This window comes from Cynocephalus volans, chromosome 12, assembly GCF_027409185.1.
Source record: "Cynocephalus volans isolate mCynVol1 chromosome 12, mCynVol1.pri, whole genome shotgun sequence".
NCBI lineage: Eukaryota > Metazoa > Chordata > Mammalia > Dermoptera > Cynocephalidae > Cynocephalus > Cynocephalus volans.
The window spans coordinates 56,367,687-56,382,436 of NC_084471.1; the positions used below are offsets into that span (position 1 = coordinate 56,367,687).

Consider the following 14,750-nt stretch of genomic DNA (forward strand, 5'->3'; position numbering starts at 1 on the left):
CATGCAGTCAGAGGTGCTCGCTGTCAGGTACCAAACAATGACGTGATCACCGTTCAGCCATTACCCCAAGTGCCACAGACCAACACTGGTTATACTCCAGTAAGACCTGGAACTGGGGTTCTCCTGCCTTCGGATCAGGCCATTTCTGACTCATCCGGGCTACACTAAATATGAAGCGCTGTACAATGCAGAGAGCGGTGTTGCCTTTGTTACAAGTGGTGCAGCATTGGATTTTCAAGTAAGTCTAAGTGTTTCTATTGTCTTTAAAATGACATAAGATATGTCCAGTTATTTAAAAAAAATTACAAAATACAAATGCCCGTGTTAATTTAGCTAGTCTCAGACATTACATCCAACAACATAGAAAAGCCAAAAGATCTCCAGTTATAAGCACAAAACTAAGGAAAGTTATGGATCGCTGATTTTTTGTCAGTAATCCGTTTTCTTTTTTAAATCACCTCTCCTCATGGCCTTGCTCAGCTGGTTTTTACATTGTGCAAGACTTGTCTGTTGGACCCTGGGTAGGTGGGGCAGGTCCTATAGTAGGGTTTGTTTTTGGAAGAACAGCAGGTTTCGGCCTAAGGGCTGGGGGCTTCAGCTGCACACCCATCCTGGGTGCCACCATAGGCTTGAAAGTACTCATTGTGTCACTGGAGGAACTAGTGCTACGTCGAATCTGAGGCTCTGAGCTCCTGAGGGCAATGTTGTGCAAAGGACTGAGAGATTCTGTGGAAGTGGCAGGGGTGGGAGAGTTTTTCACTTGTTCCAGGGTGTCCAGCACCACATCAGGGGCATGCTTGGCTGTACTCTGTCTCTCCAGTTCTCGGAGTTCATTCAAAGCAGTGTTCATCGTCTCCTCAATATCCTGTTGAAAAATAATCAAAGAGAGAACAGACTGGTAATTAATACTGAAGTATAGAGACACAGTACTTCATTTCAAACAGGCTAGCGAAGAGTACGAATACTCTAAGTTTGTAGTCTGCAAAGTGTAATAAACATAATGCCATCTCACACTATTACTTTGACTCTAAATGTTCAGGAGACTGAGATGCAATGGCTGGTAACACCATATAGCAAACCTTTGCCATTCTAAGGTACTAGGGAGCCTCTGGTAGTTTCCACTCTGCATGCTGATGTATCGATATAGAATTCTCTTTCATCTTATGGTAAAAGATAGCTTAAATTTAGATACTGCAACAATTTCTCAAGAAATAAATGTGAATGGAAATGAAAAACCAGGCTTTATTCATTCATTTGACAAATAATTGTTGAGCACTTAGTATGCACTTGGCTAATTCCTAGAAGTTCTTCAGAATTCAGCTTATGCCATCCCGATACCACTATCCAGTGGGTCTCAATGAATGTGGTACTGCCCCATCGAGGACATTTTTGTAATAAGGGTGTGTATATGCATTTTTTGATGTCATAATAATGTGGCGGCATTATTGGCATTTGGTGGGCAGGGGCCAGACATACATATCTTGCAAGTAGCCTGGACAGTTTATGTGCAGTAAATTGTCCTGCATCTTGTTCAACTTTTGAATGGTCTCCAGACATTTACATAGGCGACAACTGCTTATAATAACCTTAGCCTAGAACCTAACTCCTTTTTATATATAAACACAAAATATTTCTTTATGATGTTAAATTTTTCAGAAATACAACTACCGTATATTTATTTTGATTGGAACTGTATTACCAAGAACTGTCCACCATTTTGGAAAAACGACATCACTATTGGAAACTCAGGGAATTTGAATTAATTCAGTTAATACTCCCATATCAATGTGCATTTTTAATTGTTGCATTTATGGAAATTCTGCACGTAGGTGAAAGCATCTCACTACTTGATTTGTCTTCTAGTATAGTCAGTAATTAACTGAAATACATTTTATTATTTTACTATTTATTTCCTTTTATTTTTCTTCACATTATATTTAGAGTTTATATTTTTTCAAATTAGGTATATCAATTTATTTAGACAGTAAAGGGAGAAATACAAAATATTTGTTTCAGAAAGGTAGCATGTGTGCTTCACGATGTGTGAGTGAATAAAGAAAATGTGGTAGATACATACGATGAAATATCAGTTAGCCTTAAAAAGAAAGGAAATCCCATCACGTGCTACAACGTGAATGAACCCTGAGGATATTATGCTAAGTGAACTAAGCCAGTCACAAAAATACACGTACTGTATGATTCCACTTAAATGTGGTATCCAGAGTTGTTAAATTCATAGAAACAGGAAGTGGAAGATGTTTGCCAGGGCCTGGGAGGAGGCAGAAATGAGGAACTGTTGCTTAGTGGGTAGACAATTTCAGTTTTGCAAGATGAAAAAGTTCTGTGGAGCTGATTCACAACAATGTGAATATACTTCACTGAACTGCACACTTAAAAATGGTTAAGATGGTAGATATAATATGTTTTTTACCACAATAAATAACAATTTTTAAAAAGCCAGAGAGTTGTGTGAGATAGGGTGGAGAATCACAGCCCTGTCTGATTGAAATGCCTCTTCTCAACATTCCAAGGGCTGCTTCCAGTCACCTAGAACACAACCCTCACAACACTGCACCAATGGTGATTGATTTGCATGTTCATCTCCCCCACCGGACTGTAGCACCTTCAGGCAGGAGCTACTATTTAATTTTGCATCCATAATGCCCAACATGGGATGTGACATACAGTTAGTGTTCACTACAGGTTTGCTAAATGAATAAACCAAGAAAATCACATTTGGATATTGTAGTCTTTTAAAAATCCCCATCAGGGGATTCCATTGATTTGTTTAATAAAAGAATTTGCATGTTTTTTGTATGAACACTGTGATGGTATGCTCACTTGTCCTCATGGGAAATCTGAAGTCTAGAGATGGAAAGATAAAGGACAAAGCAGGAAGCCATTTTGTGAGAGTGACATCACTTTTCAAATGATTTCTTTCATATGTGTTTTCCATTGCTGCTAAACATATGGATTTGTTTTTTTATTAGTATTTGCCCCAGAGAGAATGTGCAGAGCCTGATTTATCTGTTCTGTTTTTGTTTGTTATAATTTACAATAATAAGAATTCCTGGTTCTAGAAGCAAAGGTTAAACCTTATCATGCCTTCCCACCTCCAAGAACCTAAATCCCTGTCTCTCTAACCCAAATCATGTTTCACCTGCTTATCACAAGCAGTGATGTTATGGGTTTCTCAAATCATTAAATTCAGTTATAGTAAAATATCTCTGGCTCTAAATAGATCTCAGGATGTCTTGCATAGCACTTTAAATAAACAAAAACACAAATAGGTCATAAGTCTTTTTGATATGTGCTCAGAAATTATATGTTTAAAAAAAATTTTTTTTAAACACATACTGCTCACACATTCTAATTTGCTAACCAAAATTCTTTTTAGTTAGGGCACTCAAAATAGCTGGGAAATCTGTCATATCAGGGCAGGTTTCCTTGGGTGCTTTTTATTAAAAATGATCCATCTTTAATATTTCCCCATGTTTGTTTCATTCGTTTCTCATTCATTCTCTTTTTTGATCTATTTTGTTAGTTTTAAGCTTCAGTGGTAGCTGGAAGATGCTTTAGATTATTCAAATGGCAAACCCTGACTCTACTCACCTCCTCTGTCACTGGCTATAAACATATTTTCTGATGGCCTATGCTGTAAAGAGAACCAGGGGACAAAATGGTAGACCAATGGGCTAATCCATTGATGTTATTTTACTTTTCCTTTGTCAATTCTAATCATTAGAAAAAAACTACAGAGCCCCTCTCTGCAGCCACTGTTGAGCAGTGAAGACCTGTCTGTGCTCAGGATGTACACAGGATCCATTCCTGCTGTAATGGCTAACCACTAGTGATCACATCATTTATTGACTAATCCATATTTCCTAGGTTGAAAGTGTCCTTTTTATCATATACTAAAATTTTTCTGTTTCTGGGTTCTCCTTTCTTTCCCATCAATTTGTCTGTTTTGTTTGAGAATGCTTTTAGGATCTGGTGGGGCTAGTCCTTCCTCATCTTTTTTTTTTTTCAAAACTTTCCTGGCTATTCACCAACAATGGTTTGAATGTCCTGGGTCCTGCGTTTCTGCCTTGTCTCTATTTAAATCAATATGAATCTAATATGCTTGGGCCCTTCCAGTAACAAATGATTCTTCAAACAAGACTCACAGCCAGGCCTTAAAGAATGGGCTAATTTTCTTTAGTTGGTTCTATACAAAACATAGCCACAGAAAGGAAATCCTTCACACCTCTTTTGTCACCTACAGGTACTCACAGTGCAGTATTCCAGTAAAAGCCTGTACCTGAGCAATTGTCTCTGGGTCCAGTGGCTTGTGGTCATTGAAGCCCGTGTACTGCCCCGATGACGTGGACCTTCTAATGGGAGGGCTGTCCATCTTCTTGAGGGAGTCGTGCCGGCTGATGTTGGTCAGGCTGCCATGGCCAGGCCGTCGCCTCCTCTCAGGACTGTCGTTGTTGAGGCCACGGTTCTGTAGCAGGCCCCGGGGATGACTGGCCAGGCTTGGGGACCCCAGGTCAACTGAGGAGTTGGAAAGAGCATGTGGGGGATGTAGGGGACAATGGCCATCGCTGGTCCTGCCAGGACGCCTGACGGGAGGTGGTGGCTCTCCTCTTTTCCTTTGCCTAGACATACACAGAGAGAGAAAATGGGAGCGCTTCTCACCCGGGGACAAAGGCACGGCCGCGCCTCACAGTCCCTGGAGAAGTGGAGCTTCAAGAGCCTGATTGCCACACTCCACTTACCTGGCTAAGTAGCCATCGGGGTGACGGTCTGTGGGGGAGTTCATGTCTTTGGATGAAGACTTGTCTTCTGTGACGGGCCCACTGCTGGCCTCACTGTCGGCTTTTTGGCTCAGAGTGTCTGAAAAGGTATCATCCCTGAAACGATGAGAATCAAGAGTGAGGGTCTTTTCCTAGATGAAGGGACACACACACACACAAAAGTGATGACATTTATATCTCTAAGTCTTTCTTTTATTAACATAACTTTTTCCTTTTCATTATAAAAATTATACAATTTTATTGCAGGTAAACTGGAAATTTCAGATATGCAAGAAACAGTGAAATAATAATCACCCATAATATAACATAACGTTCAGACAACCACTGTTAGAATTTTAGGAAATATCCTTCTACACTTCTTTTTTGGATGCCTGGGATACGTTTCTATGAGTGTGTGTGCATAGATATGTATAGTATTTGTGCTATAGATAGTTATACGATTAAGTACTTTAGATACTTATGACTGCATGTTTATATACACACACATTACATTTCTTGGATTCTGAGCTACACATTTTAACATTTCTTAAATTAATTCACTGTATATATTTTATGTGGTATATTTCTCTTTTCCTTGAAAAGCTGCTCTTAAATTGGTGGTGCATTGTGAAATACTGTACTCAGAAAACAGGGATTATACTGTACACATTATTTTGCAACCTGTTTCTTTCACTTAATATAACTGTCTTCCCATGTCTTGAAATATTTTTCAAGTTCGAGCTTTCTCATCAGCAAAATTAAAAAAAGCCTAGTGATGATTTCCTTAGACTTTAGGCTGGAATCCTCCCTCTTGGGGATCTGGAATTGAAACAGGAGACAGACATCAAGAGAAGAGCATCGCGATTTTTGGAATTATCAGTGTCACTTCAGCTCTTAAAGCCATTCTCTGCATAGGTTATTTCTCTAAGGACCTGAAAGCTTCAAAAGATGTCTCTCATAGTTCTTGCTCCAAACATGTGGGTCTGGAAGCATGGTTAGCAAAGACCCACTAGCAAGGTGAAGAAATGTACCCAGCCGAGAAGTTTTACCTCAGTCATGCCTTTTGCTCTTTTCTCACAAGACCAAAGTCAGTTTCAGAACAATGGCTAGAGTCCTCTCTAGGGAGCACTCCAGCAATTTAATTTGGGACTACTCACATATCCTGCACCACTATGTACTGGTGAGGCACAAGCCCATCAATCCCATTGTGCCTTCCTTCCCACCAGTCCTCAGACGCGCGGTGATACAGCAGCAAGGAGGCACCCTTCTTGAAGGACAGTTCTCTGGCAGTCCGCCCCGCATAGTCAAACTTGGCAATTGCTTCAATTGGCTCACATTCTACAAAGAACACACCAGAAAATGTGAGGGACAGCGGTGCTAGGAAGGAGCGATACACTACCTGCCAGGTCCACAGGAGGATCTAGAAATAAACAAGGCCATTTCAATATCCAGACTGAACTGGGTAATAAACAAATCATCAAGGCAAGAGAGAATACAGGCTGCTTAAAGAGAGAGAGAAAAACATTTTCTTGCTGTCATCAGTTTTTCACCGAAGAAAACCTAGACATTGGAACTGAATTTCCACAGCCTCTTATTAGAGATATAATGACAGTCTAATAAAACTATTTTAAATTTTGCAATATGATATATAAAATCTCTCCTTGGGTTGGAATATCCTCCACACTTGCTCTAATATTATTTTGACATTGATGGGGTTTCCTTGCAACATCTTACCACCATTTATAGCATGGAAAAATCACTATACCAGAAAACACTAGAAAGTTCATGTTTTATTAGCTTGTTTTTTTAAAAATCAAAAAATCACCACAATAAATACTGTTTGGATACATTTAATTTCCTCATGAGTTTTTTTGGACACTATCAAATCTTCAAACTACCACCAACAGCAAGACAACTTTTTCTCTATTATTAGTAACAAATTTCAGATTTTAACTATGAAACAAACATACATTAGATTACCCTCTACCCAAATTAAAAGACCAGATCAAAAATTGTTTTCTAGAGATCAAAAGATATTCAAGGGAATTATGGTGAGTGAAAAAACGCCAATCTCAAAGGTTACATACTGTATCATTCCATTTATATAGCATTATAGCGACAGAGAAGAGATTAGTGGTTGTCAGAGGCTGGATTGGGGGAGGTAAAGGACGGAAGTGTCTGTGGCTATAAAGGTAGTAAGAGGGTTCTTTGTAAAGAACTGTTCTTTATCTTGACTAGGTTGTGGTCACAGAAATCTATATGTGTGATGAAACTGTATAGAACTAAGTAAATCCACACACAAATGAGTGCTTGTAAAGTGGTGAAATGTGAATATGGTGGATAGATTGTATCGACATCAGTATCCTGGTTGTGACATTATACTACAGTTATGTAAGATCTCTCTATATAGTTTCTTACAACTGCATGCAAATCTACAGTGATTTCAAAATAAAAAGTAAAAAAAAAAAATTTTTTTTTTGAACTCTAGGCTTAGAATTGAAATTCAGTTCTGATCTCATTCTGACCACAAGTATTGAAAGTAAATGGGACAAACAAAATAACTCCAAGAGGTGCTTTCTGTGATTCAGCTTATTGCAAACAGCCCCTCAATCATGATCTTTTCTCCCCTCTCCCACCAACACCCATCCTTGCTATCAACATAGGGGAGCAAACTTCTAATCAATAATAAATACAACTAAAAAGGGCCAAGGCAAGGGGTATATGTTTATAGAAATAAATCTATACAATGAGCAATACCTCATTTGCTAAAAACTGAGCCTGTATTAGTTTCCAAGTACTCTAGAACATGTGCACACATAATAGATTAAAACCTGCCTGCCAAAAAATCTTCAAGAAACTGTCTTCTATTTCCCTTGGTAACAAACTCTTTAAAATGGGTAGGTTTATTCTTCCCAAAGTTTACTGCAATATATTCAATATCTATTGTACTCATATGTAATTTCTGAGTAAGAAATTCTTAGATAGCAGGGCTTTATCACTTGATAAATTCAAAATGCTCAGGGGCTTATAAGGCAAAAGAATAAAAATCAACAAACATATTGAAAAATCTTAGGTTTTACCTTATATGAAGGGCCTAGGTAAATTTCAGCTAAACTTTAAAGATAAAGACAAAGCAAAATGCTCCATCATTTTGCTAGTGAATAATGTTTTAGATGAGTAATATTTCATATCGCAGAATGACAACACTATAATCTGCATGTGGTATGGTATACCTCTTAGCAAAGTAGGTGTAAAACAACAGTTTAAGTCCATTAGCAATTGAGTATAAATTTTAGATCACATATTAACACTCTGCTATTCCCTCCTACAATTATATTTTATAAACACAATATAATTAGCAACTTTATTAAATATCTACAAGTCCGCTTCATAGAGGAAGGAATATATTTTTACATTTAAAGGGAATGACTTTATAGTTTGTTCTAGACTTGCAGGTAAAGAATAAGTCCTGGTTGATCTGAGATGACCACAGTTTCTACCCCAGTTCTCCCTGGGGGACAGACAGAAATACATACATGGAGGAATAAAGACATGGTAATTTATTAAAAATGACATATAGTTTGCAAATTCTTGTGTAAACACACCCATATATTTATATTTGGTTTTACTAAAAAAATTAAAAGATACCAGCTCGTGAAAGAGTATACAATGTATAGTATGATATAGTATGCTATGTCAAAGGGAAATGAAGAGAGAACTATTGATGTTTTTTAGTGCCATTCAATCATACACTGTCAATGCTGGCCAAGGCTACTTAAGACTATTTCACAGATATATACATAGTCTATCATAATTTCATAATCATGACCTCTATTATCACCTCTTTATTTTTTTGAAACAACTAGCAACAGGATTATCAGAATCTGCTTATTTTATTCAAATGTGGACAGGTTATAAAAGAATGACCAGATGAATCAGAAGAACATTTTATTGGTAATCCTAGTACATCAACTAGTAATTCTCAGCAATTTCATTATTTTGACTCTTCCTACTCCTGTGAGAGCCATTTCATGGTCAAGTGTCAATCAATAAGCTATTTACACACATCTTAGTCTAGTTTTTGCAGAGCAAATCAATCTCAGGGCATGACGCATCAGGCCCCTCTCACACAGAGAGACTTATAGTCCTTGAAGGTCTTGCAGAGACCTGGAGTGCTCCTACTGCTGATATCAATAACAATAATAGTAAGAGTGTAACGTGATCACTTAGTTTTCCTGCATGGCTATTATAATTTTGTGAAAGGGGAAGAAAATTCAGCAGAGCTGATTTTTGACTGCCTGGTGCTGTCAGGTTTTGTGTTTCCATTTCTTTTAATTTTATATAAAACTTTAGTATATCACTCTTTCTCTTTGGGACCTTCCTGTCCTTGACACTTTTCCCACTATATCTGTTATGCATTGCTCTTGCAGAAGATGGTTTTATTCTGGGACAGCCTGTATTTTGGAAACAGAAGTAGCTTTCTCTAGTGATACCATGACAGAGGAAAGAAAATATAAGACCTGGATGATCAAAAAGATAATACTCTAATTTAGTTACAGTTATAATACTCTAATTTTTGAAATTGGTGATGGGCAAGAATATCTGTCCTTTGTAAGCAATGCTTATCTTTCAGCAAAATCAGGTGAATAGGATCAAAATGTTTTCTGAAACACAGAGCACTCAGCAAAGCTTCTCATATGGTCAGGAGGTAAGAACCACCACCAGATGGCATGGTGGTGGGACTGATGTTTGGGAAGAGAGATGGTGCGGCCTCTGTACTGGACTTTCCTGCCACTGGGGAAAGCAAGGAAACAGAGAAGTCCACAGTGAAAAAGGAATGAACCACATAGAGAAACAGAGAAACCCAAGACAAAAGGAAGGACAGTGGCAGAGCTAGTGCACAGAGACTTTCAAAAGCAGCATCGCAGAAATAGAATTTATCACTTTGAAGAATGTCTTCTATTGTGGCACTGATGGTATAGTGGTGAACATAGCTGCCTCCCGGGAATGTCTTCTAACTTAAGTTCAGAAAATGTCAATTCATCTTACCTTTAGACACAAAGAAACTATTTTTTTTTTAGTAGATGGTAGATACTAGACACCCTAATTACTTCTGCTAAAATCAACTTACACTCCTGGACTGAAAACAAAACAAAACAAAACATCCTTTGTAACTGCATTAATAAGCTATCAAGACAGTAAGGAATACTAAAGACCCAAAACTCGATGAAAGTGGGAACCCAGAGAGGTAAACAGAACATTAGAACACACAAGTCAGATTTTGCTGTGAGGGCATTTTCTCAGACTAGTTAATTTACACTTTCGTTTTTTCACAGGAAACGAAGTCCAGGGCAAGCTTAGTGTGGGGGCATCTAAGACTTCTACCCTCACCACCCCCCAAAATCACATTCTCAGTGTCAGAGTGAACTTCACTTTAGTGTTCTAGAAACTTCTAGTTCTAAGAAATCTTTTCCTCCTGAAGCCACGCATACTTCTCCATAAATTGTAACCATCTACCCCACCCTCCATCCCCACTTAAGGAAATAATCTATCTTAAATCTTGGAACAAATCATCTCTGAGAATCACAACCACATTCCAGTTCTCAAGTAGGTTTTTAGTTAAAATTCACAATACCTGGCTGGTCTGGAAAACCTCAAGCTAAAAATTCAATGTTATCCCCGGTTAGTTGTGCCCCAGGCAGAACTAAATGAAGACCCTCTGTGAGGAACCTACCTTCAACTGAGCCTAAAGTGCCAAGAAATATGTAAAAATTTACAAACACACTGGAAAATAAGACAGTGAGAGCCAACAAAAACAAATCTGGAAAGACATTAGAATTATGTGTACTATATTAACCATGTCTTTTAGTTTTAGTATCTTGACATCTGAGACCTTGTTGACCCTAGGGGGGACTGTCCCTCCAGTGTTAGCCAATTCCTAGAGATAGAAAACAACTCACCTACAAGCATGTGTTTCAAATACAAATCAACCAATTCAGAGCCAACACTGCAACCACCCCAGGGACAATGCTAGACAACTTGGGACAGCCCCCATGCCCCAGAGCCTGCTGACATTATTCAAACTAGCCAATCCTAAACTTGCTTACCCTGCCTCATCTATTCCTTCTTGTGAAGAGCACAATAAGTTCCCCACTATCCCTCTGCCTCCTGACAGACTCTGCTGCTTCCCCATGGGGCTTCCATAATGTGTCATGCCCCCTTCCCTGGGGAACTGTGAGTAACAAACTATCTCTTCAATGGCAGTCTTCTCCTGATCTGTTGGCCTTACTATACCTCAAATTTCCTATTAACACACTATATTTTAAAACAACATCTTCATCAGTAATCAGAGATGTGCAAATTAAAACTACAACTAGATACCATTACACACTGCCAATATTAGCAAAGATTAAAAGATTTGATAAAATCAAGCATTGATGAATATGTACAACTGGAAAAGTGATATGCTTTTTAAAAATAGTTTGGCAATACTTTATAATACTTTATAACACTGAAGACATGATTACTCCTAGGTGTATGAGGGGTCTTCAAAAAGTTCTTGGAAAGACTCATATTTTTTCCATGAATTTTTGAAGTACTCTCATATATCCTAGAGAAACTCCTGTACATTTATTTGCAGTAGAAGCCATGTTCAAAATGTTCGTAACAGTGCATAGCAGCACTTTTCTTAATTGCAAAAAAATAGAAAATACCACACATATTCACCAAGAAAAGAACAGATATATATACAGTGGAATATTATGCTAGGGTAGAATAGACAATTATAACTGCCTGCTGCTACATGGATGAATCTCAAGAATATAACATTGAGTAGAAAAAACTCCCCCCAAAAATAGACAGTACGATTCCATTTATAGAAAGTTCAAGAAAATAGAAAAAGAAACAAAAAGCTGTTTAAAAACACAAACATATCGTGGTTAACACTAAGGGAGGAAGTAAGGCAATGGGATCAGGGAAATGCAAAGGTAACAATACGGTCTTTTTCCTTAAACGTGGTGGTGGTGCCATGGGTGTTCATTGTAATGTTATTCTTTGTACCTTACACATATTTTATAAATATTCTTTTGTATCTACTGAGTTTTTAATATGAGCAATTGTCAAAAAGAAAGGATATAAAGGCTGGTTTTACAATAGCATGAGCACAGTGCATACCATCTTCGCTGGTGTGGGGCTCTGTACCAGCGTCCTGGTCCACTTCCTCCAGTGTGCCATGCTCACTGTAGGGGCTGTCACTGTAGAATGGAAATGAAAATTCATATCAAACCAAATTGGAGAGAATTTTTTAAATGAACAATTGCTACTGTAAGGAAAAATGAGACGTTGGAATGGCAAGAGTTCCTGAATAGACTGTCAATGGAATGCTGGAGCCTCCAATGATGGTCTGGCCTTACAAGAGTGTATATATGTGCGTTCATCTTTGACTAGGTTATTTGACAACTCTACGAAGACAGAAGTTAACTTGTACAAAACTGATAGCATTACAAATAATACTTATCCATGGAAATGCAAATCAGCTGAATTCTAGTAGTGAATGATTGATTATTGCTCTATGGATAGACCAGTTTTTGCAAATTCATTTTACCAATCCTTTTTCTATATATAAAATGATGGTTCTTTGACTTCTCCTTTGAACTGGTTGTAGCATCTTTTCCATCTTTAACTGACACATGTTCATTTTATCTGTATAAGAATCATGATTTCATCTTCTTTTAAAACTTATTTTTTAACAGTACTGCCAACTCTCCTCAAATGTGCACTGATAAATGGAATGCATTGGTCACAAATACAAACCTGACATTACCATAAAAACCCACTAATATTGCTGCTGTTGGGGGATAAGGATAACTACCGTATTATTGACTTTTTGTTTAAAATGAGCAATACCCACAGAAAACACTATATAAGAAGACGGACATACTCAAGCATGTTTTACTGGATGCCAGACTCTTATTTTTCCTGTTTGGAAAAAGTAGAGGCCACAGATGTCCTGGAATACAACACATCAAATAAAATTGACCAGACATCTACATACTTGCTCTTTGATAAAATGAACAAGACAGCAGAGCTTACTGATAAAGCTCTCACATTTGGAAATGCTAAACCTGACTTTGACACTAGGCTTAAAACATATATGACTTATGGGAAATTCTTTTTCCTAACTGAATTGATATGTATAATTCTGTAATTTTGGGTGGAAGCAGGCGGGGAGAAGAGGACTAAAATTCTTGCACCTACCAGTAGTCATCTCCAGCCATACATTTCTCATAAACTGGGCCATCTAGCTCTTTAGCATCTGGGAAAATAGTTTCATGGTGGATGATGATGGTTTTGACAATTTCATTCACATGAGCCTGGCAAGACACCTGATCTTGTATTTCTGGGACAGGCATCAGTGTTGGGCCAAAGCAAATGGCCAGGTTATAAGGGTCCATCATGTTCTCATCGCTGTACTGTGAAAGACTATGAAAGGAAGCAAGAAAGGAGTTATAAAAGAACAAGGGGAAAATGAAAATAGATGTTTAATAAGATACTTCATATTCTGAAAATAGGGATCTAAAATATTTTATTTAGTTTTTATTATTAAGGTAAAATGATATTCCATCCCTCTTTAAGTTGGCTCAGCAAACTCCAAAACAAGAAACATGACTATGGCTTTCAACTAGGTGGAAACTAAGAGGGGAATATAAGTCCTACTTGCTTAATTAAGTGGTGGTTTTCAAAGTCATGAGGGAGTTTAATATAATATCCACTACAACGGAGACTAGGATCAAGTAAACGAGTTTCATTTGTAAATATTATGGTCAAGCTGTACATACTGCTCAAGTAAAGTTGGAAGAGACAGTAATAACTTCCATAAAGCTTTATGGATGTCTTTAAAATAGTGCTCCTACCACTCAAAGATATGTCAGATTTCAGTTTTTTCCTGTAAATCCTGAGGAAAGCCCAGAAGAAAACAAAGCACATTTTCTTTGTAACCAATGAAAGGAAGCAAATAACAACTCCAGGCTTTATATCGTGTTTTCGGGTAAGACTACCAACACTAGGTGACAACTGGTGTCACAAAAGACATTTTAAATGCAAGAGAAGGGAGAAAGGATCCTTAATTCTCTTATTCTATTTAAGCCTGGCAGACCTTGGGGACATTTCCAGTTGTCTAATAGTAATTTCTAAATTCAATCCAATGGATATTTGTGAAATATAATCACAAGTGACTCAAGTCAGTTCTTTACTGCTATGCCTCTAACACACAGGCAAGTTGCTGTTCTAGGGAGAGTTTAGAGATGTTATCTTTCAGTGTATAGAATGTCAATCTTGAAAGGAAATGTAAAATCGAAGTGAACAGATGACAAATGGAAGGAGAAAAAGGAGAACTCAACTTCCTTTGTGAGATGATGACAGACACGAAGAAACTGAGATGCCACAAGACATGCTCCTTTACCCTTTTTTGGAAATAAGATAGTCTAGAAAGTAGAAAATACAAAAGCATAATTTCCACAGCTAACATATGTCATTCCCTTCTGCCATTTCTCAAACATACAATCTTAAAAAAGAAAGTTCACAATAACAGCAAATGATCATGTTACAGATCATCTTGAAAGGGGATGCAGGAAGGAGAAGTGAGATTCAGAATACGAATGGTCTAATTTTCAAAAGACACGCTTGAGCTCAGTGGGGAGAGTGCCAGTTCATCTTTCTGGGCCTTTAATTTAGTGCTGGCTTGAGAAGCAAAAACTTGATATAAAAATGTTACTTCCAAGTTTTGATTTTACAATAAAAAAATAATAGCTAAGCTCTCTTTTCAAATGTCCTGTCCCAAGCATCCTGCCCTAGAGGCTGGGCCCTTGTGTCTGTATGCAGGTAGGTGCAGGCAGGTGTGGACACGTGCAGGCACCCAGGGATCGATCTTCAGCTACCTGAACTGCTGGAAGCAATGCCAGCTGTCTGACCCAT

The 14,750-nt window shown here is 37.9% G+C and overlaps 1 protein-coding gene across 2 annotated transcripts in view; it reads right to left on the minus strand.

Moving 5' to 3' along the window:
* Window positions 1-487: 487 nt before the first annotated feature.
* Window positions 488-14,750, minus strand: part of SRGAP1 (SLIT-ROBO Rho GTPase activating protein 1) — a 252,050-nt gene continuing 237,787 nt past the window's right edge. For both annotated transcript variants that reach the window (XM_063074938.1, XM_063074937.1), the window contains exons 17-22: window positions 13,035-13,259; window positions 11,952-12,031; window positions 5,936-6,116; window positions 4,761-4,895; window positions 4,301-4,640; window positions 488-865 (exon numbers count right to left, since the gene is read on the minus strand). In XM_063074938.1, coding sequence (XP_062931008.1) covers window positions 488-865; window positions 4,301-4,640; window positions 4,761-4,895; window positions 5,936-6,116; window positions 11,952-12,031; window positions 13,035-13,259 — 1,339 coding nt within the window. The remainder of the gene's footprint in view (window positions 866-4,300; window positions 4,641-4,760; window positions 4,896-5,935; window positions 6,117-11,951; window positions 12,032-13,034; window positions 13,260-14,750) is intronic.